Consider the following 23,520-nt stretch of genomic DNA (forward strand, 5'->3'; position numbering starts at 1 on the left):
TTTTTTAATGCATTACTTGAAAAATAAAATCATGACACAGGCAGCCTTGTCCCAGATCGAAATTCAAAAATACTGCTCTGATTAGCTAACAGGAATGTTAGAGGAAATTAATAGTTACATTTCACTTTAAGACTAAAAGCAATACTCAAACTGGAAGAATTCCTAAATGGCTTGGCTAAGACCCTGATCAACAGTAGTGTTGTAGTGTACTGTATGAGGAAGAAGAACAGGTACCGAGTAATTCTTCATTACATGCTGGTGCATATACAGTCAGCTGGTAAAGTATACATCACTGAGAGATGAAAAAAATATGGATTTTTTTTATTGTAAACTGATATTTAAATTAGTGATGTGAAATAACTAACACAAGCTGTCGTGATGGTTGCAGTATTGTTGAAATAGCAAATGTGTAGTATAAAAAACTTTACCAACAACCGTCTGAACTGGATATTTTAACTGGCTGTAATATATCCCATATTTCCAAACAAACACCTTTCTACTTCTTATCCCTATTTCCCCTTTAGTACAGAAGGCCGCATTGGCTTGGTCTCATATATCAGTTTACTTACAGCCTGGATATGTCAGAATGGTTAATCAAGGCTCATTGTGGCCTAATTTACCTTCTTGGAGTCATACAGTACCACACATTTACAAAAGGCAGACTAGGTTCTTCTTATTATATCATGTCAGTTTACAACCAAGAAAGCAAATGCTTTTTATGTAACCTGAAGGGTATTTTTGTGTTCTTTGGTCACTGGTAAAACAGAAAGGTTTGTCTCCCAAAAGATTCCTCTCCCTATTCACTCAAAATCCTCATCCAGGTTGATATCTGTGGTGTCGATATCTTCTAGGTCAAAATTGTCCAGATCCAGATCATCCAGGATCTACAGGTAGAAAATAAATGAGTGTAGGCATTGCATTAAAGGACACACGAAGTTCATGGCTACAACTGGATGGATTTTATTTAATAAGCATGCCAATATTAGAGCCCGACCAATATATCGGCGGGCCGACATTATCGGCCGATATTAGGCATTTTCCAAACTATCGGCATCTGCATTTATAATGGCCGATAAAAAATATATATATATTTTTTTAAATATTCATTCATCAGAATCATTTATAATGACAACTGATAATTGAATATTAAAAAAAAACAAAAAAAAACGGACGAAACACCCTTCAACCATGTTATGAGTGTTGGCGTTGCATAGTTTGTCCACCAGAGGGTACTCTACAACATCCCTGTTGGCAACACACTTTGATTTTTTTTGTTGTTGTTATTGTCTTTTTGTTCAAAGGACTAAGTTTCATATCTTAAGTTTGTATTTTTATACATTTTATTTATCACAGTTTTAATATATTTTGATGTTCCTCTGTTCTGTTGAGACAATAAAACAAACTATTATTTTTAAACTGCATTATCATATTATTTTAGTGAGGACTCAAATAACTAATGTTAAGGAAATCATTTTTTTCTGCATTACTGAATTTTTAAAAAAATATATATCGGCAGATATATCGGAATATCGGATTTTTAAATCATCAAATATTTGTATCAGTATCGGCCTTAAAAACCCTTTATCGGTCGGGCTCTAGCCAATATTAGTACATTTATATTATTTATATTATTTGATTAAAAACTGATATGTACCTCATCATTCATCTCTGCCTCGAGGTCCTCTGCAAGTTCCTCAGCTCCCTCAGGATCTGCCTCCTCCTCCGCTACCTTCCCCTCTACGGGAGCTGCCGGTGGGGATAAAACCTCTGGCTCAGCCTGCAGAGGCACAGCAGGCTCCGCGTTGTCCTCTGGCTTTACTGGGAGTGCTTTGGTGCGTTCCTCTTGTTCTGGTTCTTGTGCTGGGACTGGCTTCAATGCTGGCATTGTATCTTCGAGTGGGTCTAGCAGTGGATCAAGGGCCAAATCTGGAAAAGTTTGGACTCGAACAGGCAGATCCAGCACTGGACTGGCTGTGGTTTCAAAGGAGATGAGCTCCTCTACTGTGACGGGTAGTGCTGCTGTTTCTGCAACAAGTTCCTCAGTAACAAGAGTCCCTTCTGCTGCTGTATCTGTGATGGTTGGTGCTGAGGAGACAATACCTTCTTCCAGTTTTTCATACACAGGCATTTCTTCATTTGCTATAGATTCTCTTACATCTGTATCACCTATCAGAACAGTGCTGACTTGGACATCCTCTGTTGCTATGTTTTTTGTCGCCACTGTCTCACTTGATGTTTTTTCTGTCGCCATGACGGTTTTGGATTTCGTCTTGATTAGATATGTTTCAGATACACAGGCAGCAGGCACAGCATCAGTTGCTGGAGAAACGTCCTGAACATCTGTCTCAGCTGATGAGCTGACATCTTCCACGGGACTGGATTGAACCATCTCTGGCTCTTCGGGGCCAATCTCTGTGGTGGACTCCAAAATGTCTTCCTCTACAGAGACTGAAGCCTCCTCTGATTTAGCGATGGTGTCCGCCTCAAAAGACACAGATTTTGCTTGCTTTGCTCCAACATGCTCTTCTGTTACTGTGACAGGCAGAGAGGATGCTGCTGTTGGGATGGATTCTTCTTCTGTTGCTGAAACAGGATTAATTATATCCTGTTTTAGTGGAATGGGTTCCTCCACTACTGCGGTTTCTGCAGGTGCAGCCTCCATCACTGCTGCTACCGTGACGATTTCATTTATGCTCTTCAACACTTCCTGTATATAGATCAAGCAGAAATACAATTGTTATACTTATATATTACATTTTAAATACTGATGCATCAATGTGTAAGCAGCATTTTGCTGTTGTAGCTGCCGGAAGTGGAGCTAGTTTTAACTACTTAATATAGCGTTATGTAGTTTAGTCCAGTGGTTTCCAACCTACGGGTTGGTCCCCTCCATAGTGTCACAAGATGAATCGGAGGGGTCATGATTTTATTATTGAGAGAGGAAAGAAGAAAAAACAAAGCTCTGCCACACTTATTTGTTTTTATCTTTTGTACCGTGACCAATAATTGTTTCAATGTAGATAGGGGCCTTTCAGTATTATTCCACTATATAAGACACACTTGAAAAGATGTGAACCTATCCTTTAAGAGACCAGCCACTATCGAAGGCAGAACATTCTTTTCCAAAAGCTGTTTGGCATTGAGATATTCATTCAGTAGCAGCATATATTTAAAATTTTGGTCAGAGGTTCAGTAAAAGCTCAAATGATGTAGAGGTGCAGGTTCCTCACCTCTGGCTTAGTGATCTCTCCTTTGGGCACAAAAGCTGCAGATTCCTTCAGGACATCGCGGTCCTCATTTGGCTGAAGAATAGAGAATCAGACAAAATGTAGTCTCAAACAAGATGCTCGAAGCATGGACAGTTGATTCTGATGATTCAATAATAATAAATTAGCAAAACAGCATTTGAGAGAACAAATCCAAATTCAACAACTGACTAAAAAACTAGAACATTTTACAACTTGTGCAACAATGAACCTGTTAAAAAGTTATGTACATCATTTAGGATAAAATCACTCCTCCGTCTAATAAAGTTTTCAAGTTGAGTTGCTCTGACTTCCACTGACCATGATGAGTGGGTATTCTGCAGCAGGCCTGACCCTGACATGAGTCTCCTTCAGGTACTCCTCAGCCAGCAGGGCTTGCTGGAGGCCGGGGAACAGGTTGCTATACTGGGAGGGGTCAGCCAGAGCATCTGCTGCCTTCTGGTTAACCTTGGACAGACTCTCCTTCCACAGCTTCACCACCCTGGAGGGAGGGAAGCATATACGGCTCACCAATGATGCACAATGTAAATATACACACAGATATAGATATTCCCATTATCAAAAACTTTCAGGAATTGCATAACCTTTCAAGAGATTTTGATATGGAACAGATTGATGTATGCTCACAGACGCAGCCAGTACACTGGAGTACAACATTCAGGCACATATGTTGTGTATTCAATAGAAACAGCTTTACCTTGACACATGGCTGGGCAGATATGTTCTTGCCAGAAATGCTGCCTCTGGCAACCGATCTGTTTCGATGAGAAGGTCCAGACATTTGTCCAATCTGGGCAAATACAGAAAGTGGTCATGTGCCAAAATTATTATAACAAACTAAAATGATAGAAAAAAAAAAAAAGTTGATTAAAATCTGGATTTGAACATAGATCCCTTTCCCCTCCCCCCTCCTCTTCTTCCACTCACCTTCCCTGCAGGAAGTAGGTGAGAAAGGCCACATTGGTCTTCCCATCCTTCTCTGCCCCATCGGCCAATTTTCCCACCATGTTGACGTTGCCCGAGGCGGTGGCCAACAGCAATAATCCCCCATAATCCTGAGCTTGGTGCAGACACTCCTGAGCCAAGCTAAACTGGCACTTTGTAGTAGCGAGCTCTGCCAGCTGCTTCCATTTCTGCTCTGACTGGAGTCCCCCATGCCAAGGTGCCGAAGAGACAGAAGAGAGGATTATCACAGGAGGAAAAGCATGGACCTCAACAATACACTGTGAAGCAGTCACTAAGTATGGGAGGCCGGGCCAGGGTTGTGACTCACCCTGTAAGACTTATATAGTAAAAATGACTTTTAAATGATTCTATATACATGATCCTGCATATTGCAATTCAATTTCAATTCAAGTTATCTCAGGATAGTTTACAGAGTAGGTCTAGATCACACTCTACAATTTACAGAGAGTTATTATGTAGTATGGATGTGGGACAGCTTTCGTCTTGTTTTGTGTGTATTTGTGCTCTGACCTCTGCCTCTGAGGCCAGTTGGTAGGCTATCTTGAGCTCTCCCAGCTGCAGGGCCAGTTCAAACTTGTGTTCTGGGTCAGTGGTCACAGCCAGGGCCTGCTGTCTAAAGCCCTACACAATGCAAGAAAACACAATAAACAGTTAAATACATATTTTATTCCATATATTCTGCTCTGTCCAACAGTGGAAGATAAGATATGTGAAACTATGTGAATTTGAAAAAGTGTTTCAAAGAGACTTCACGAGAAGCAAAACCATTCCCTTGATAAATATAAGAAAAACAGAAGAATTCTGCCCAGAGGTTCTATTCCATCTGGCTGCCTGCTGTTCTGTAAAGTATGAGCTCCATAGCCAAATCCTGAATTTATAGGCAGTTCAAGCAAAAAGAAAAGCACCGAGATGCACAGAGATTGCAAGTCAAATGTACCTGTTTCTCCAAAAAGTGGGCTACCCTGGCCCTCTGCTCCTTGGGGATTGTGGGTAGAACCTTGTCGGCCGTGCTGAAGTCCCTCCTCATGACAGCTGTCTGGTACTCCAGCACTGACAGCAGCAGGGAGTAGCTGATGACATTCAGCTCCTTGTCTCCGAGGTAGAGACGATCGTCCTTGGGGATGTAGCCCAGCAGATACATGGTCCTACACATGAGAAAGATCTGTTTTAAAGGCACTTCTTTGAGATTTTGTTCATGGTATCTCTAATTTACTGGATAGAAATGGACAGCAAGAGAAAGGTGGACGGCATGAGACATCAAGTGTCATCAAGTGAGAGATTAAAAGCCATACAGCAGATTTTCCCAGCATGCCAGGGGCATGGCTGTAACGAGGATGATGGCAGAGTGCAACTAGGGGTAGACGGTAGGGGTAGATGGCAGTTTGCAGATTATCTGTATCGGTGTTTTATATGCCTGTTAACCGATAAAGTTAATTAATTAAAAAGTGTCTACTATCTGACTGACTATCTTTTACTATGTTTCTAATTTATTAAATAATTGCATAACCCATTTAAACAAAGTTTTGTATGGGAGTTTGGAACATTCTTTTTGACTTAAGCATTTTAATTTTCACTGTAAATGCATATGGGTTCCAAATATTGGTTTTCTGTTTCATTAACTTCTAATAATCGGTATTTATATCTGCCTTGAAAAAACAGTATCGGTCAATCCCTAAGTGCAACAGCTAAACAACTTTAACTTTATCATCCCGAAGAACATTGGATCTGCAGCAGGCATCAAATCATAACTGGGTCGACAAACATATTGACAACAGCTACAAATACAGACAAATTCTACACCACAAATAAAAACAAGGTACACCTGGCACACTGAACCAGAAGCTAAAAAAACTAAAAACATTAGAAACAGCACAGTAAAGAAATAAATGTTAAGTTAAATCAAGTGCCGAGATGAATACACCCAAGATGGGTACATCTTTGTAAATTTACATGTAAACATGCATTGTACCTGTCGAGGTGAGCAATGGTGATGATCTCTCCTCCAACATAGTAGTTTAGTCTGTTGAGAGAGCTGGTGTAGATGAAGCAGTCTCCCACCCAAACCCCTGTCTTCACTATCTCTGGCACCTCCCCCAGCACCTGGTCAGCAGGAAGAAACAAGAAAGACACAAATAATCATTGGAAATAATTGTTTAACAATTCTTAAAACTTCAACAACAACAAAATAGACATAATTCCTCAGCAGACTGTACAATGTTACTATAAAGTGGATGTAGGATCAATTTAAAGCTATGGTGCGTAGTTTTTGTCGCCCCCATGAGGCGATGAGTAATGACAACAAAACTGTCGGCGCGTCCACATGATACAAGCCTTCAGTGATAGCGCACCACACCCACCCCTCCTCTACGCCGTTGCTAGTAGCCAAGGAGGACATGGAGGATTAAAAAAACATGATAGACTCTTCAGAAGAGGTAATTATCTTCACTTGAGTTTCTGTGCGCGAAAGTCGCCGGACGACACAATCTTCTGGACATACTGAGAAATACAGAGAGAGTTGTGTGGAGCTGATAGTCTTGATTTGCTTTGTAGCAACTCATTTGGCAATGGCTTGAATGTAATTGACGTTCATTAATATCAAAAAGTTACGCACTAAAGCTTTAACAACAAAAATAAGACACCAAAGGCTGGATTCTTTTTAATTGACATGTAGTAGGTAATACATTTTTTTTTTGTATTTTCATCATGTGTTTCTGGAGATTATGTTCTGCAAATGACATCTCTGCACATTTGTTCAGGAAATACACTACTACGGGTCACTGACCTCAAAGGCGCCTTCTATCCCATCCTCTGTTATCTCTTCCTTGGACTCCTGGGCCGCTGCCACTTTCTCTGGTAGGTAGCGCAGCACAAAGAAAGACTCATCTGTACCGATACACACAAGCTCCCCAGAGTCGGACCAGAAGATCTAAAGACAGTAAGACAAGATATTATAGACAGAGGGCTGCAGGTGTAAGAGCTCGGGATCGACCTACACTGTTTTTTTTAAGATACCGATACTGATTATTAGTAGCCAATGAAACCGATAACCAATATGCATTTAGAGTGAAAATTAAAATCTTTAAGTCAAAATTAAGATTTTGGAATGTTACAAACTACAGCAAAAACTTTGTTTAAAAGCTTTAAGCAATAATTGAATCATTTATAAACTTTCAACATAATACACAGTAAAAGATAGTCAGTGTTGTGGGCGGGACATTAAGTCAGACTCAGTGGTGAGTGAAAGCGAAGCAGAGGGACAGACACAGAGCTGTAGCGCAGTCAAAGTAGCACACTTTTTAATTAATTAACTTTATCGGTTAACAGGCAAATAAAACGCTGATACAGATAATCTGCAAACTGCCAAATAACGGCCTGATAATCGGCCAGGGTTGATAATCGGTCTATCCCTAGTAAGAGCCATAACAGTATATGACCCACATGTTTAGGTTGGATCTCGATACGGCGGATCAGTTCACCACTCTCCCAGTCGTAGAAAGCCAAGCCACTGTTTGACCTCACGCCCAGTAAGAAGCCACCAAAGATACCTGTGGGACAGGATACCAAGCATTAGACTATACACACACATATACATACTGCACCTACACACACAAAAACTTGTGGTGTCAAATGACAAAATAGGAAATAAAACTCACCTTCAGTCCCAAAGTCAGGTTTAAAAGCCTTCTTCTCTTTGAAGTTCTTAAATATTCTGACCATACTGCTGCCTTCCCTTATGGCATACCTATGAAAATAATGTACACACTTAATTATAATGTGCCTGACCACATCAAAGAGGGAAGTTAATTACTTTTATTACATATATTTCACAGTTATAACTAGTTGAAGGAATAGTTCGACATTTTGGGAAACATAATTAAATCAATGCCACCCTCATGTCCACACGCCTAATATGAAGCTAAAGCCAAGAGACGTTCGCCTAGCTTAGCATACTATAAAGACTGGAAGCAGGGGTAAACAGCTACCCCGTCTCTGTCCAATATAAAAATAAAAAAACATCTTTATGCAAAGCTAATCACCTGCTCCCTCTGCCTTCATATTTGGCATACAGACATGAGACTAGTATCAATCTTCTCATCTAACTCTCGGCAAGAAAGCAAATAACTGTATTTACCCAAATGTCGAACTATTCCTTTAAGTACTTACTGTGAAGAATCATGGGCCCAGACAAACTCTTGAGCTGAGCCAAAGCTCTTGTTCCTCAGGGCCATGGCAGTGTAGATGATATACTCCCCATCTCCGCACACCACTACAAATCTGTAAATACACAAAACATACATATCTGGATATAACATTTTGAAACCCAGACTAAGGCTGATACACACAACTCTCACTCCAAAAGTATCAGGTAGGCACCACTTTCTTTTAAAACCTGTACTCACCTGTGTCCTGGGTAGTTACACTGTGGTTAGACACAAGCATACAGTACAGTACAGTCCAGAAACGTAATTGTGTTGTTACTCCAAATCATATAAAAACTATATCTCAATAGCTCAAACCAGGAGATACATTTAAAAAAAATCAACCCTATGATATGCATTTTGTACAGCAACATACATAACAACTGTATAAGAGATGTCCATAATTTGCTCTAGAATGCTTGTCAAATAAAAGGCCTTCACACATGATGGATATGGATATTTAATGTGTAGAAGATGAATGTAACTTCGCCAGAAGAGATCATACCATTATTTAGCAACTTCTTAAAATTTCTGTCCCAAATTCACTCCATATAATAATGGACAGGTTGATCATCTTCACCTTCCTTTAAAAAAAAAAAAACCCTTGCCAGCACTCCCACAGATATCGTGGTATACAGATATGGAACGCCAAAGTACACGTTATCAGGAGCTCGTTATCCTTTCCAATTTTTCTGGTAAGTGTGGGTGTATATGAATATGAACAGGGTTATAGTGACTTGTACAGTCTCAGAAGTAAATCAACACAGACCAACAATCTGTGTCAGGGGACAAAGTGCACATTTTGGTAAATGGAAAAGGAAAGGAAATCTATCTATCTATCTATCTATCTATCTATCTATCTATCTATCTATCTATCTATCTATCTATCTATCTATATATATATATATATAATATACACACACACACACACACACACACACACACACACATACATATATACATATATATATATATATATATATACACACATACACACACATATACATATATATATACATATATACATATATATATATATATATATATATACATACATACACACACACATATATATATATATATATATATATATATAATGTTATGTTATGTTATAAGGTTATGTGTGTGTATATATATATATATATATATATATATATACATACACACATAACCTTTTATCACCGCTGCTTCCACCCACAGCCCACTGACTCACCTCCCGTTAGGGCTGTGTTGGATGGTCTGGGGGAAGATCTCACAGCTGCCCATGTCTTTAACACCCAGCGACAGCCGCTCTCCATCTCTGATCTCACCCATGGTCTCCCCCATGGACTTCAGGTTGGCCTGCTGCACTTCAGAGTGGTGAGCCCATATGATCTTCCCACTGGAGTCCATGGACATGGCTGGCTCCTCCCGACCCAGCTGAGACAGAGAAGGAGAGGAAACAGGAGGATGAGGGGCAGGTTTGGTGGTGTAAAGGAAGGGCAGGTCAAGAGATATTCCTTCGGCTTACACGATGCAATCTGCTAAATAATATATTCCAAATGAGGGCGTATTACATGACGCAAGACAGGCTGCGTCCTCTATTTCATGGGAATCGTGGGTTTTAATAACCTGACGTGGTGTTTCCAGTTTAAAATTGAACGTTACATGTTCTGTTAACAGGAGATTATTGACATTATTTCATCAGTCAGTGGTTTCCAGCTGCTGTCCTCAAGGCCCTATCGACAAAATAAGGGCTTCCAAGAGCCTATTGATTGGGCCTTGTTCAGAGGTTGAAAGCAGCAGAATAATAAAAGAAAATATATGTTATATATGTTTTCTGAGATGAGTGGCTCATATCAGTCTGCTCCTACATGTTTACCAAAACCATGACCTTTGTATTTGTTAGAATTGGCCATTTGTTATTTAAGTCATCTACGTGAGGAATTAGGGAAAACAGTAAAGTATTATAGTGCTTAAGATGAAATATATGAAAATGTAAAACTTTCTGGGAGATAGTGCTATATATTAAACAACAACAACACAGTATACCTTGATGATGATGCTGCCTTCATCATAGCCCAAAGCCACACTGTTGGAGCCAGGCTGGCCACATATACACCACACCCTCTCCATGCTATAGTTGAGTGTGTTTTCCAGTCGGTAGGTGTTGGAGTGCCAAACTCGAACAGTGCCTACGGAAAACAACATAGAGGTCAAATTGAACCAAGATGCTGTGGTGATTTTGGGCAGGTGTGTTATGCAGCTTTAAACTGTTTCATTGAAATACACAACCTACCATCCTCAGAGCCTGTGAGGATGATTGGCAGCTCAGGATGGAAACAGACACAGGTCACATTCTGGGCGTGGCCCTCCAGGGTCTGAACACAGGTTTTGTTCTGGTAGATAAAGACACACAGCACATGCACTTGTCATATAATGTCACCGACAATTAGGGGTGCAAGATATATCGACTCAATATCGTTATCGCAATATATCGAAAGTGTCGTAATAAGTATGCAATTTTTTTTTTTATTTTGTGGAGCGCTGCGTCCCGTCCGTTGGCTGTGTGGCTTAGTTGTGTTTGATTTAGAGCTAGTTTGAAACGCTATAATGATCAGGTTTCATTGGCCAGTTACTGTGCCACTTGCACACTTGGGTCCACTACGTGACAATCCCTATGGAGCGAACCATGTGACGTGTGTGCAAATTTCGACAGAGTGACAGTGCAAGTGAAGAAATAGATAGAGACAACAAAACGGAACGAATCAGAGAAGAGAAAGAAAAGTTGTGTCCTGTTCTTTTTATTTATATATATATATATATATATATATATATATATATATATATATATATATATATTTTATATTGTACAACCAGTAAAACATGTCCTGTTCTGTAGACATGGTCCTTATTTATTTATTCATGTTGTACCAGTCCAATATGACTGACTGTTTAATTTGTTATGAATCTATTTTGATGAGTTTCCCGTAACTTTTGTAATTTTACATATGTTTAAAAATATTGAAATTAATGTAGATATCACAATATTCATAATCGATATCGCAATATCACATTTTGTCAATATCGTGCAACCCTACCGACAATACTGTACTATGCTTTTTATATCAAAACTGCTCAGGTGTGCGTGTTAATATGTAACATTGAATATTCGCGTTAGGAATAATATGCACTACAATCTGCTACACAGGAGTGTATGCAAGATATTTAATGCATGATTGACAAAATCATAACAATTTTGAGTTTTCAGAATACTACATGATGAAGCCTTGCTAAATTTGTTTTATTTTTGAAAATTGAAACGTTGCATCGTAGAAATACAGTCCTGTTACTGCTTTCACTACAGACACAACTACACCTACTATTTCTGCTGTCCTTACATTTATATGCAATGAGAATCATGGGAGACTCGCTGGAAGATATGTAGCAGCTCAGTTATGGAAGAGAGCGGGCTGACAAGAAAGATATTTGTTTGGGATAAACACATTTCTGACTCTCGGTCAAACGACATTGTTCTACAACTTTGGTGAGGCATTACAATGTAAAGATCAACATTTGTCTGTTAGATCAGAGTGTACATTTAGGATGATAACATAAGAATATGGTTCTGAAAATGATGTTGTATATAATGACCTAAAAGGTAAAGAGCTTTACGTGCCCAGTTGAGATCTGGTATTTTACCACTTGATGTTAAAACTGGACGGTTTTTCAGTCTGGAAGAAGAAAAGTGGATTTGCTCAATGTGTGGTCTGAATGATTAGATCAATTTTGTTTTCTATTGTCCTTTACACAAGGCACTGTGGAATACTTGTTTAGTAATATAAATACATATTGATGATGCACAAAGATTGAGTTGGCAGTTCACATACGAAACAAATAAATCAGAGTTACTTGGAGCAAGCCTGGGAGATGAGGAAAAAAGCCCATTATAAGGATTAACTTTAGGCTTGAATTAATTCTTGTACAGTTCATTTGGTACCTGATAATCCCAGATCTTGACCAGGCGGTCATCGGCCCCTGAAATGAGGTAGGGCTTGTCTCCTCCGCTGTAGTAATCAATGCAGTTCACCCCCTTCTCATGGCCCTCCAGAGTGAAGTTGGGAGTCTTGGAGCCCAGCTGCCACACCTACAGCAGGCAGAGTAGAACCATGCAGTGAGCAACCAAGGAAAAGTTGATGCATTTCATGAGTAATAGAATGATTAAAGGATGCTTTGTAGAGCACTGTAGTATCAGTATATCAATGTTATTTTCTAAATAGTGTAAGCAAATGAGGCCTCGATGGAGATGATTGAAAGCCTCTATCTCATAGAAGTGGTGTTGTTAGTGGTAGTGTTACTTAAGAAATTGAGACAATATTTCCCATGAACCCTGTTACATCTGGCTGTGAAGGAAATGTCCCCGCCTGTTTCTCCTTTCTGTCTCTTTTACCTTCATTTAAACTGGAAGAACACCCACCACCTTCGTCTGTTTGTGCCCTCAAGCAAATTTCTATTGTATGTTCTTACAAGCATTTGCATGTGTGCATGTGTGTGTGTGTGTGTGTGTGTACCTTAACAGTTCTGTCCAGAGAGGCGCTGGCAAACTGGTTGTTGTCTTTGGGGTTAATGACAATCTGCATGACGTAGTGAGTGTGTCCCTCAAACACTTGACCACACGACCATTTTCTGTCCCAGTCCCACAGCTTGATCAACATGTCATCTGAAAACACACACACACACACACACACACACACACACACTACAGTTAGGAATGCTGGAAGTTTTAGAACTCCTCGTTATTAAATTAGGTTTTAAAAAAAAGCATTCTTTTCATAAGTACATCTTTCCTACCACTGCTGGTGAGGATGTAGGGCTGTGTAGGGTGGACAACGATACAGCGGATGTAGTCAGAGTGAGCCTCAAACATGTGAACTCGCTCCAGAGTGTTGTAATTAAACACTCGGATCTGCATATCATCCTGGGGACAGACAGAGAAAATGACAAGTGCATTTGGCCCTAAACAAAACACAAAACACTGATTTACCTGGCTAACGTCTCTGCCTCCAAAGAGGAGTGGCAACAGAACAGTGCTGCTTAATGCACTGTAGTGCAACCCATGGGTAGAAAACCATTGGGTCACCAATCCAGCCCAAGACAATGGGTTATATTGACCCACTGTTAGAAAACAACACGCTCAGGTTTGACCTTAAAACTGTCACACATGTATTGTTAGTCGTACAAAACGACGTGCATGACGTTCGCAACGGCAAAGAATCCACATAGAGTATAATTAATAATGAGTAACATAACAATGACACGTACGTTAAAAAAGAGCTAGAGCAGAAACCTTATGTCCATATTTCGATTACAGTAACTTGTCTTGGGTTTGATTGAAGGCTCAATAGCTTTCTACCGATTTCAGTGTAAACAACAAAGAAATGCAACTATCTTTGTACATTCAAACATTTAAAAATATTTTACGCATTCAAAATGACTCTTTATTCTAGGAGGAAAAATACAGATAAATTGAACTGACTTGAGTTACTGAAAAGAGATTATTATGCTCATTACCAGTTCATTTAAACTTTAATTTCTTGTCAATTAACATACTGAAAAGCAGCAGTGGAATGTAACTAAGTACATTTACTCAAGTACTAAGTACAAATTTGAGGTACTTGTACTTTACTTGAGTCTTTTCTTTTCATGCCACTTTCTACTTCTACTCCACTACATTTCAGAGAGAATTTTCGTACTTTTTACTCCACTACATTCATCTGATAGCTTTAGTTACTAGTTACTTTACAAGTTAAGATTTTTGCACACAAAACACATGTAGTTTATAAAATCTGATGTTTTCTTAAAATTAAACTACCAAACAATATAACGGCCTACAAGTCCAGCTGAAATGATTCGCCGATTAGACAGTTTGGATTGTTTCCAGTTTCTAAAATGTGAGGATTTTTCTGCATGGACAACTACTACTTTTAATACTTTTTTTTTTTTTAGAACATTTTACTGATGATACTTACTGCACATACTTTTACTTAAGTAACATTTTCAGTACAGGACTTTTAATAAACAGTATTTTTACAGTGTGGTGTTAGTACTTTTATTTAATTAAAGAATCTGAATACTTCTTCCACCACTGCTGAAAAGAAGGTAACTGACATGAAATGTAATTTGAATACATACATTAATGCTACAATTGAGTCACAATACTTACTGCACCAGCAATGACCCAGTGTTTCCTGGCCACAAACTTGGCTACTCGGACAGGCAGGTCACACAGTTCAAAGGTTTTCACCATCATCTACACACACAGGAGTCAGACCAGATTAATATTATACAGACTTCATTTCCATCGGATAATCAAAAGCTTGGATGAAGAAATATGAAGTGATTGTGTATGTGAAGGAATAGCTCAATGAGCGAATGGGTGACTGATCAAAGAAGTGATTGAGTGATTCATTTGTAAAGGACCTGTGTCTCATGGTTCCAGACCACCACAGTGCCGCTGTAGAGGCTAGCCACCATCCAGGGCTCAGTGGGGTGCAGATCCACACTCTTCACTCGGTCAGACCGAGCAGTCAGCTTCCGCTTGATGTCCAACCGCAGAGGCTATGATATAAAATAAGAAAAAACAGAAAGAATGATGATTAAACAAAAAATATATATATTAATCAGCATCAATCTAATCAGGTAACTAATCAGCTCATCTCAACAATGGTGGAAGTTCTTTGCCAGAAGATTGTAAAAACAGTCAATAAGCAGCCTGTATTTTGAATTTTATAGTATATGTATGGCATGTTTTGCATTGTAGGCCCTTTTAATTCAGACTTGACATACATATTGTAAGGAGGAAACATTTTTTTTTAATTCTGTTTGAAGTTTTAGAGTAATGGAGGGGGTGTGTCTGTTGATACTTCCCATTGCACAATTACATGCATGACGCCTGCTCCAGAATGACTGGTCCTTTCAAGTCTAATCATGTCAATGAGCATTAGTAGGCTTTTTTATTTGTTTTCTTGTAATGGGATTACTGCATGTTAAAAATCTGCCATAAAAAAATATAAAACTTTTTCATACAACGTAAAATTAAAAATGTTTTTCTGTGCTGGTCTTTGTTGATCATAACATATGTGCAGTTTTTTTCGCTTATGTTGTTGCTGCGTGTACGTATACTGTGTTTTGAATGGAGTTTCCACATGTAATGTGGTTTATGGATAGTGATAGTACGCACATGGGGCACATGAACAGAAACCAATAAATAAACAAAGTTATGGTAAAGCATTTTGTGTCTTTTTTCCGCCTACCATGTTTCCACGTCAGCGAGTCTCTGCAGTGCTGTCCAGTAAATTGACCGGCTTCCCTGTTGCCCTCGACGGGCAGACTTCGACTCGGGGAACTCGGTGGTGGAGAAAGTTTGTAACCAAGCGTACAAGAATAAAAACAGAGCAACTTCCGGTATTTATTTTCACAATAAACCTCGAAGCTGAAACATTTAACAAATTACAAAAAACTATATTACTATCCTATATGAAAGGACGGCAAGATTTAGCAAAACCTAAACTTTTAATCTAATAGTCCAAATATAATCTTGTAGTTCACCATTAATCAGCAAAATTAAATGTAAATGTTAAATTTTTAATTTTAATTATAATAATAACAATTGGCTATTATTATTATTATTATTATTATTATTATTATTAGCAGGGAATTAATTGTCAGCATTGTAATAATCAAAATCAGAACCAGCTTTATTAGCCAAGAATGCAAACAAGAAATTTGACTCCAGCTTTCACTAGCTCTTATTAATGTACAGAGTTACAAGAAGAACAGTGAAGTAATAGTTAGTTTGTTTAGTTATATAAACAGCAAATGGACATGAACATCCCAGCAAACACATACCCTTTAGGGAACGTTCCCTAAAGGTTCTCTGAAGGTAATACCTTTAGGGAACCTTCCCAGAACGTTCCCTAAAGGTAAAATATTTTGGAACCTTCAGCTAACCTTCCTGGAACGTTCTCTTAAAGTTGTTTTTTTGTTGAACTTGTAAAGAACCTTTAGGGAACGTTCCCTAAAGGTTCTCTTAAGGTTATTATTTTTTTTTTTACCTTCAGCTAACCTTCTAGGAACGTTCCCTAAAGGTTCTGTAAAGGTTAGTTTTGTAGAACCTTGAAATAACCTCCAGGGAACGTTCTCTAAAAGTTCTGTTAAGGTTGCATTTTTTTACCTTCAACTAACCTTTAGCATGTTCCCTTAACACGTTTCTGACTGCAATTATACTTGTTACTGTGATTTGCAGTAACAAGTATAATCTTTGAAGAGTATGATGTTTTCATTTCTTGATTTGATATCTGACCCAAAAATACACAGATGTAAATGGTCATGTAGCAAAAATAACATGTTTTAACCACCTAAGCATGATGCATAGCTACATATGAGATGAATTTATACTCTGAAGAAGCAAAATCAATTGTGGGGAAGAAAGAAAAAGCTGTAATACAGACTAGCTGATGGTGACTGCTTCTCTGTGTGCTTCATTCTACTATGAAAACAAGAATAAAGAGACACTGACACGTGTTAGGTTTACAAAAGGATTTATCTTTTATTTATTTATTATTTATAAATGTCTGAAACTATTTCATTAGATAACCAGGAACGACTTCAGGTAAATAACAAACAAACATTTACAAACAAGCAGTAACAATCAGATCTACACGAATGACAAGACAACAGTATAACAAAGTAGGCCTACAACAAATTAATTTAACTTGTTAAATTAATGGTTAACAAAACTTAAATTCATAGTAACATTCACACACACATAAAAAAAAAATATATATATATATATATATATATATAAAGTTATCTGTTATTGCTGAGGTGAAGCTGTGATATGTAATACCTCTGACAGGTCAGTTGTAAAGAGAATGTGAATGATATGGAACCTGAGCTTTGGATAATGTTCACCTGGCCTGGAACCAGCGCTGTGGTGACTCAGGGACGATGATCAATAGTGTGAAAGGTCCATGACAGTATATATGTATATACTGTATATATAAACAATTAAACTATACAAGACATTCAATGCATTTTACAACCATGCACTATATATAATTACATTAATATGGTAACATATACAACATTCACACCAGATCCGTGGTTCCATCACAGCTGTGGCATGGTTGTGTGTGTTCATCTAAGCTGACTAATGTTACCTGTAAATGGTTTACCTAATTGCTGGATCACAACTGAGCATCTTCCAGGAGTCCTTGACAGAACTTACCCTACAGGACCTTCCTACTCATGAAGACTGAGGTGGAAACTTTTCTTGTTTGCAGCAGGTGTAGGTTTTTGTCAAAGACTAAGCCAAGTTAGGTTTTTGTATTTTATTATAAACTTGCAAGAATATAGGAGTACACAATTTCACAAAAGGCACAGCAGCCCAGTGTGGAAAAGTGTATTCAACGAATAAGAAAAAGCACACAGTTTATATGCATCTTTAGTAAGATAGAAAGACATGCCCCCAAACTATGCATATGCATTGCCTACATAAAAGTCAAACTGATTTTTTTTCTCAGTTTATTCAGTTTTAAAGGGTGCATATTGTGCAAGGGTGTATGGCTGGCTGTGTTAACAATGTAAAAAGCTACCTATAAAGTAGGTGCTTATTTACATTTGATGGTATTTTATTTAATGGATGTTGCACAACGTGTATATCAAACTGTAATATACATGCATATGTAAGTCTCTCAAAGATGTAATTTTGTGGTGACCACTTGCTAATAAGTTTTGACGCTGTTTAATTTAATATTTCAACATTTTAAAATACTTTTTTCTTTTGGGGTTTATTGTAAGGCCTTTATTTTGAAGACAATACGACAATTTTCCGGTTAAAATCTCTCTGTCGCTGTCTGACTTGACGCAGCTTCTTTTGGCGACGTGGATCCTCCAGCGCTTCCTGTGGGGAGTAGCTCAAGATCCGGCAGAGAAGGAGAACATGCTGTACCCATAGGTTGTACCTGTAAGTTCGTGCTACACTGCAAAAAAACACATGCTTCACTGAAACAACCCACCAAGTTTACTTGTGAGTCTTAAACCCTACAATTCAAAGATATGGCCTATACCTATGTTAATGATATATGTTTGTGTAACGTTGCATTATCTCAAATGTTTCCAACAACATTCAAACAACGTTCAAACCCAGAGAAATCGTCGTAACAGTCATAACCTTTGGCCCCTAATGGTTGCTGTTTTTTTACAGCAGGATTTCAACCTGTTATTGATAGACCTAAAGCGCTTTATGTTTAACAAAAATCTGTTAAATAACGCTCTATTGACCGTGTCTTAACAGAACTATGATGTATTTCTAAAATACAGCAATCAACTGCTAATCACCGTCCATATATCTTAAGTAACAGTATCATGCAGTATGCATTTTGGTAATCAACTTCACCTGAACTGAGAGCTGGATCCGTTCTTTTTTTCATCCTTCACTATCTAAATGGTTATTTGGTGAGTGACGTTAGCACTGGTATACGTGCAGTTTAGTGTCCCAAGTTCCCCATACAATGTCCTTAATTATGAACCTGCTAAACCATCTGTTTAGCAGGTTAGGGTTAGGGTTAGGGCAACCTGTCTCAATAAGACCCTCATCATTTGGGACACTCAGTTTTTGGAAAATAATTTGGGACACTAAACTGACGTATAGCCTACCGTTAGCACTTTTATTTAATTCATAAATTGGTGTTAATAATATCAGGGACCTTTCCAGTTTGTTTGCATTTGAAGGCTAGTGTATGTCATGATACGATTCAGCAGCTAGAATATCAGAGTTGATTGTCTAAGTAAAACCAGCTCATTTTAATTTATAAATATCCAAGGATGTGCACACTGTATTTTACCAGTGAATTCATGAAGCATAATGAACGTCTTGACAATGCAAACTTTTTACAGTCTGTTGTATTTGTGTTCTGTTTTTGAAAATGCACATACAACTTCTTCTGTTTGGATGTTCCAAGCTGGGATAATTTGGCTAACATTTGGCTATCTGTGGGGTTAGTTCAGGGTGTGGGATAATTCTTTGTAGCCATGGCTTTGGACAGATATTTTGAGAAGAGTAACAACCAGTAAAATCTATAATAGCCTTTTTCCTAACAAAAATACATGTAATTGTATGTTGTGTGACTATTCCTATGTATAATCGGCTAAGTCAGTATTCATTTAGTTTAAAAATATGTTTATTATGTAAATAATACAAACTAAAGAAACTGCAGGATACTGTAAAAGAAAAAGAAAAAAACAGTTATATAATGTATTTTTGACTGTAGAATACTGTGAAAGTATGAAAAAACAGTTCATACTGTATTTTGCATTAACAGTACAAAACCGTTCATTTTAGTGACAGTAAGCCAATGTTAATTTTACAGTAACATAATGGCAACCCTGCTACTAGTTGTTTACTGTTTTTTACACGAAAATTCACAAAAAACAGTGAAAGTTGCTCCAATTTATGGCAAAACAGGGGGAACACCAGATTATACAGTTCGTTAGAGATGAATTGTAAATCAAAGATTTCTATTTCTACCACACAGCATCATTTTTTCATTAATTCCATGCCACCTTTCTACACAGACCTGATTTATTGATATGATATTTCAATATCGATCCAGCTTACTACAATATGTTGACAAGAGGCTCATGCTAAGGCTTGGTGGCTAAACCATACCGTAACTTTATGAGGTTACACCCGGTCAGCTACCACCACTAATAGAATCTAAGTATTTATCTAAAAAACTGCTGCTATTTCATTAGAACATGACATAAATAAATGTTACTAAAGGTAACATTATACAAATTCAACAGATTAACTCTCTATGTGAACAAATACATTTTAATCTGCAATGGTGGTTAACAATGAAGACAACAATTACCATGATCCCACCGCACAACTTCACAAGTCATCAAAAGTCAATAATATCGACTGAGACCTCGAGACTGACACCTTTGCGGAAGACGTTTAAGTGAATGGAAAAAAATGAGCATGGATTAAAATGGCCTTTTGGTCCGTTTTCTCGTGCAAATCTTTCAGAGAACTTTAGGTTGAACATGAAACTTAAACTAGTTATATATTTTGACATTGTTTGCAGTGCATCATCAGCACTATTACGTAACTTTGTACAAATATCCAAAACATAGTTTTCATATAAGAGAAAACTTTCAATGCAAAGGTCAGTTTTTAAATCTGAATGCCTAACCTTGAAAAATTAAGATTTGATGTGACTGTCCGGAATGAAGGAAAAGGTTTTTTTGTGCCCATACATAAATGCATACCTACATAAGTACATATTGTACATACATAGGGTACATAAAAACACAGTAAAAAAACAACAGTAGTATTAAGTCAATTTATTACAGGTCTTCACAATTACATTATAAATAGGCAGAAACATGCAAGACATGACAGACAGTTTTTGCAGATAAGGTTTGACTTTTTAGGCCTTCTTAAATACTTGGTGGCAGACTTTGTCCAGCACAGTAATTTCCTGAAAGAGAACACAGACCTTTAGACTGCAGTCCAACATGATGCAACAAATGTCTCTCTTAGTTACATAACCAGGCAGAGCTTACATCTATATATTTTAGATAGTGATTCATTATCTTGTTTATTGCTATTGCGATAGTCTGGTCTAATCGAGGGTTGGGAAATATTACATCAAGCAAGTAAAGGGGTAAAGCATTTTTTCTTTACTTCATGTGGCCGACTTGAGACAATTTTGATCATACTTCTGATTTCCTGGCAAAAATGGCACAACATTTACAGCTCTCCTATGATTTAACCAGTGTGTCGCACTTTCTCTCACCAGGTGTAGCAGGTCTCCCTCAATCCAGTGTGTCCAGCCACGATTAGCTTTCTCCCCCTTCTGAACACACACCAGCTTGTCCCCATCCCAGGTAACCAGTGTCTGATATCACCGCACAAACACACAGGCAAAATTGTATTGGTTATTATTATTATTCAAAAATTGTGTTTTTGTAATGATGGTCAATAAATCTATGGTTGCTTTTAACCATAATTATATAACTACAAGTCATGAATAGCACTTTCCTCGTGCAGTTCGGTGTAAAGTACAAGAAAACGCCTCACCTTGAGTTTTCGGTTGTCCAGGCCCTTTGTGAACTCTTCAAACTCCTCTCCCACGGTGAAATTGACCTCATAGTTTCTGAAGGTGCTCAGGGTCTTTGTTTCAAACTTGTCTCCATTCTGGACGATCACCTTTGTCTGATGCAGGTGGGCAGCTATCTTTCTGGTAGCAAAGTCAATGTCTGCAAGAAAGAACAAATGAGATTAAAGTGAGTCAGTGGTAGCAGTATAAATCTGTCATTTTGGTGTGTAGCTGGACTTCTTTACAGACTAAATCCTTATGTACACAGACACTTCAAAGCACACATCCACAGACACACATGACACCCCAGGCCACTTATTATGATTCCTCTCCTGCTGGTCCTTTTGACAGTCTCATTTACCTTTTAAAAATGACCTTGCTTCGAGTCAAGTGAGTTCCTCCGCCCTGTTCAGCATTGGGTCCTGAGAGCCACCCACCCCCGACCGTTTAGATATTCATATCCCATTTGCCTTAATGTAAAAATTCAATTTCTTCCCATCGCTCTTACAGATGAGGTCCCTATATTTACCCATCTAAATAATATTTTTGACCCATTTCCATAAGGATGTCATTTTCCTATCCGCTCGATGGAAATGAGGTGGAGGCATTCAGGATTTCCCGGATTTTTTGTCAGCAGAGTGTATCGGGGTTGTTTTATGAATTGCAGATAGAGTCGTGAATAATGAAAGTGTTTCTGGGCCTGATCAATGACGCACTAAAAGGAGGAGAGACAAGCCGTGGTCTCTCTCTCTCGCTCTTTATTTTAATGACGAGCTGGCCCGCTGCCTGATCCAGGGTCGGAATCTGGCTTCCTTTTCTGCGGATCAGGAGGATGAAAATGCAGAAAGGAAGTGAATCAATATGTATTTGGCGTGGTAACAGACGGCAACCGCTCACAGAGTCGGGGTTAACTTAGCCTGACAGCAGCTCAATGAGGAAATGAAGCAGTGCCACAGCATTCCTCTTTTTTCATATCTCTCTCTCTCTCTCTCTCTCTCTCTCTCTCTCTATTCCCTCACACTGCTGCTCTCTCACTCTTTCTGTCACTCTCCTTCCAAATGTTCCACTCAGGCCTCCCTCCCTATTGGCTGCATCTTTGAAAAGCAGCCTTCTAATTGACTCCTGATTTTAACGAGCTACTTACCGATGGCCTTCATGGTGTCCTCAAAGTTCTCATTGCTCACCATCTCCCAACGTCCATTGTAGTCTGCAGGCATTTTTGAATGGTTTGTGAGTGGAGGTAGCAGTTTTGCCTCTTATGCTTGTCACACTGAGAGAGACAGTTTAAGCCCAGCCCTTTATATACTGTGTGTGTGTGTGTGTGTGTGTGTGTGTCCAAAGGACAGGGTCCGCCTGATAATTCCCTCAGGACAGTGTGTGTGTGTGTGTGTGTGTGTGTGTGTTTGTGTATACGTTTTTGTCGATTGCATACACACTTCTTGCAGAATGTGGCTCATTATGTCGAAACTCTTCACACAAGCCAAAGAAGACACAACACTTGATGAGATAAACATCTCACTTCTATGTCAAGGTGAAACTCTGCAATCAAAACGTAACAATCCTTTTTCAAAATGGCATCTTTGCAACAAAATGATACACACATGCACCTCTTGAATGACTCTTTCAAAGCAGCAACAACACACTGATGTACTTTATACAAAACACTGCTCTCTCTACCTTGTATACCTATGTTCTCTTACAGGCTCTTGTGAAAGATTGTTTTAGTACAGAACATCTACTTACTTTTCAATGAATGCAAAAATAGAAAGGTTTCAGAAAGAATTAAATACAGTTTATTGTTTCCCATTGCTGTTTTTTACAACAAAAAACTAAAAGTAGAATAACACTAATCCATACAATATGTTGCTGTAAACAAACAAAAACAAAAATAATGTCGGTAAAATTACAGTGCAATGGTAAACTAAAAAATGTGTTGTTAAG

At 38.3% G+C, this 23,520-nt stretch overlaps 2 protein-coding genes across 3 annotated transcripts; both read right to left on the reverse strand.

Annotated features, from left to right (window-relative positions):
- Nucleotides 1–20: 20 nt before the first annotated feature.
- Nucleotides 21–15,849, reverse strand: LOC116038945 (coatomer subunit beta'). Of its 2 annotated transcripts, none has more exons than XM_036001079.1 (22): nt 15,724–15,849; nt 14,891–15,028; nt 14,634–14,720; nt 13,262–13,388; nt 12,982–13,130; nt 12,411–12,557; nt 10,710–10,809; nt 10,463–10,605; nt 9,645–9,850; nt 8,397–8,507; nt 7,886–7,974; nt 7,671–7,777; nt 7,015–7,158; nt 6,202–6,332; nt 5,170–5,377; nt 4,743–4,853; nt 4,194–4,408; nt 3,964–4,056; nt 3,567–3,747; nt 3,231–3,302; nt 1,660–2,707; nt 21–886 (listed from the first exon to the last, which is right to left on the reverse strand). In XM_036001079.1, exons 1-22 carry the CDS (start codon nt 15,724–15,726, stop codon nt 801–803), a joined length of 3,696 nt encoding a protein of 1,231 aa, XP_035856972.1. In that variant the 5' UTR covers nt 15,727–15,849; the 3' UTR covers nt 21–800. The 2 variants fall into 2 exon arrangements, with proteins under 2 accessions (XP_035856972.1, XP_031139529.1); XM_031283669.2 differs by having other exon boundaries at nt 21–884; nt 1,655–2,707.
- A 4,957-nt stretch (nt 15,850–20,806) lies between these two features.
- Nucleotides 20,807–22,865, reverse strand: LOC116038978 (retinol-binding protein 2). Its single transcript, XM_031283716.2, has 4 exons — nt 22,724–22,865; nt 21,561–21,739; nt 21,277–21,378; nt 20,807–20,958 (listed from the first exon to the last, which is right to left on the reverse strand). The coding sequence occupies exons 1-4, from the start codon at nt 22,794–22,796 to the stop codon at nt 20,908–20,910; spliced, it is 405 nt and encodes a 134-aa protein (XP_031139576.1). The 5' UTR covers nt 22,797–22,865; the 3' UTR covers nt 20,807–20,907.
- Between the last annotated feature and the right edge of the window lie 655 nt (nt 22,866–23,520).

This window comes from Sander lucioperca, chromosome 5 (genome assembly GCF_008315115.2).
Source record: "Sander lucioperca isolate FBNREF2018 chromosome 5, SLUC_FBN_1.2, whole genome shotgun sequence".
NCBI classification, from domain to species: domain Eukaryota; kingdom Metazoa; phylum Chordata; class Actinopteri; order Perciformes; family Percidae; genus Sander; species Sander lucioperca.

Excerpts from the sequence above, each read along its gene's own strand:
- LOC116038945 (XM_031283669.2), bottom strand. Across the intron at positions 12,558-12,981 it reads CTCTGGACAGAACTGTTAAG|GTGTGGCAGCTGGGCTCCAA; the intron begins GTACACACACAC and ends TGCCTGCTGTAG. Across the intron at positions 4,057-4,193 it reads ACCTACTTCCTGCAGGGAAG|ATTGGACAAATGTCTGGACC; the intron begins GTGAGTGGAAGA and ends GTATTTGCCCAG.
- LOC116038978 (XM_031283716.2), bottom strand. The coding sequence starts at position 22,796 with ATGCCTGCAGACTACAATGGACGTTGGGAGATGGTGAGCAATGAGAAC. Across the intron at positions 21,740-22,723 it reads GGACACCATGAAGGCCATCG|ACATTGACTTTGCTACCAGA; the intron begins GTAAGTAGCTCG and ends TCTTTCTTGCAG. Across the intron at positions 20,959-21,276 it reads AGGGAGACCTGCTACACCTG|GAAATTACTGTGCTGGACAA; the intron begins GTGAGAGAAAGT and ends GTTCTCTTTCAG.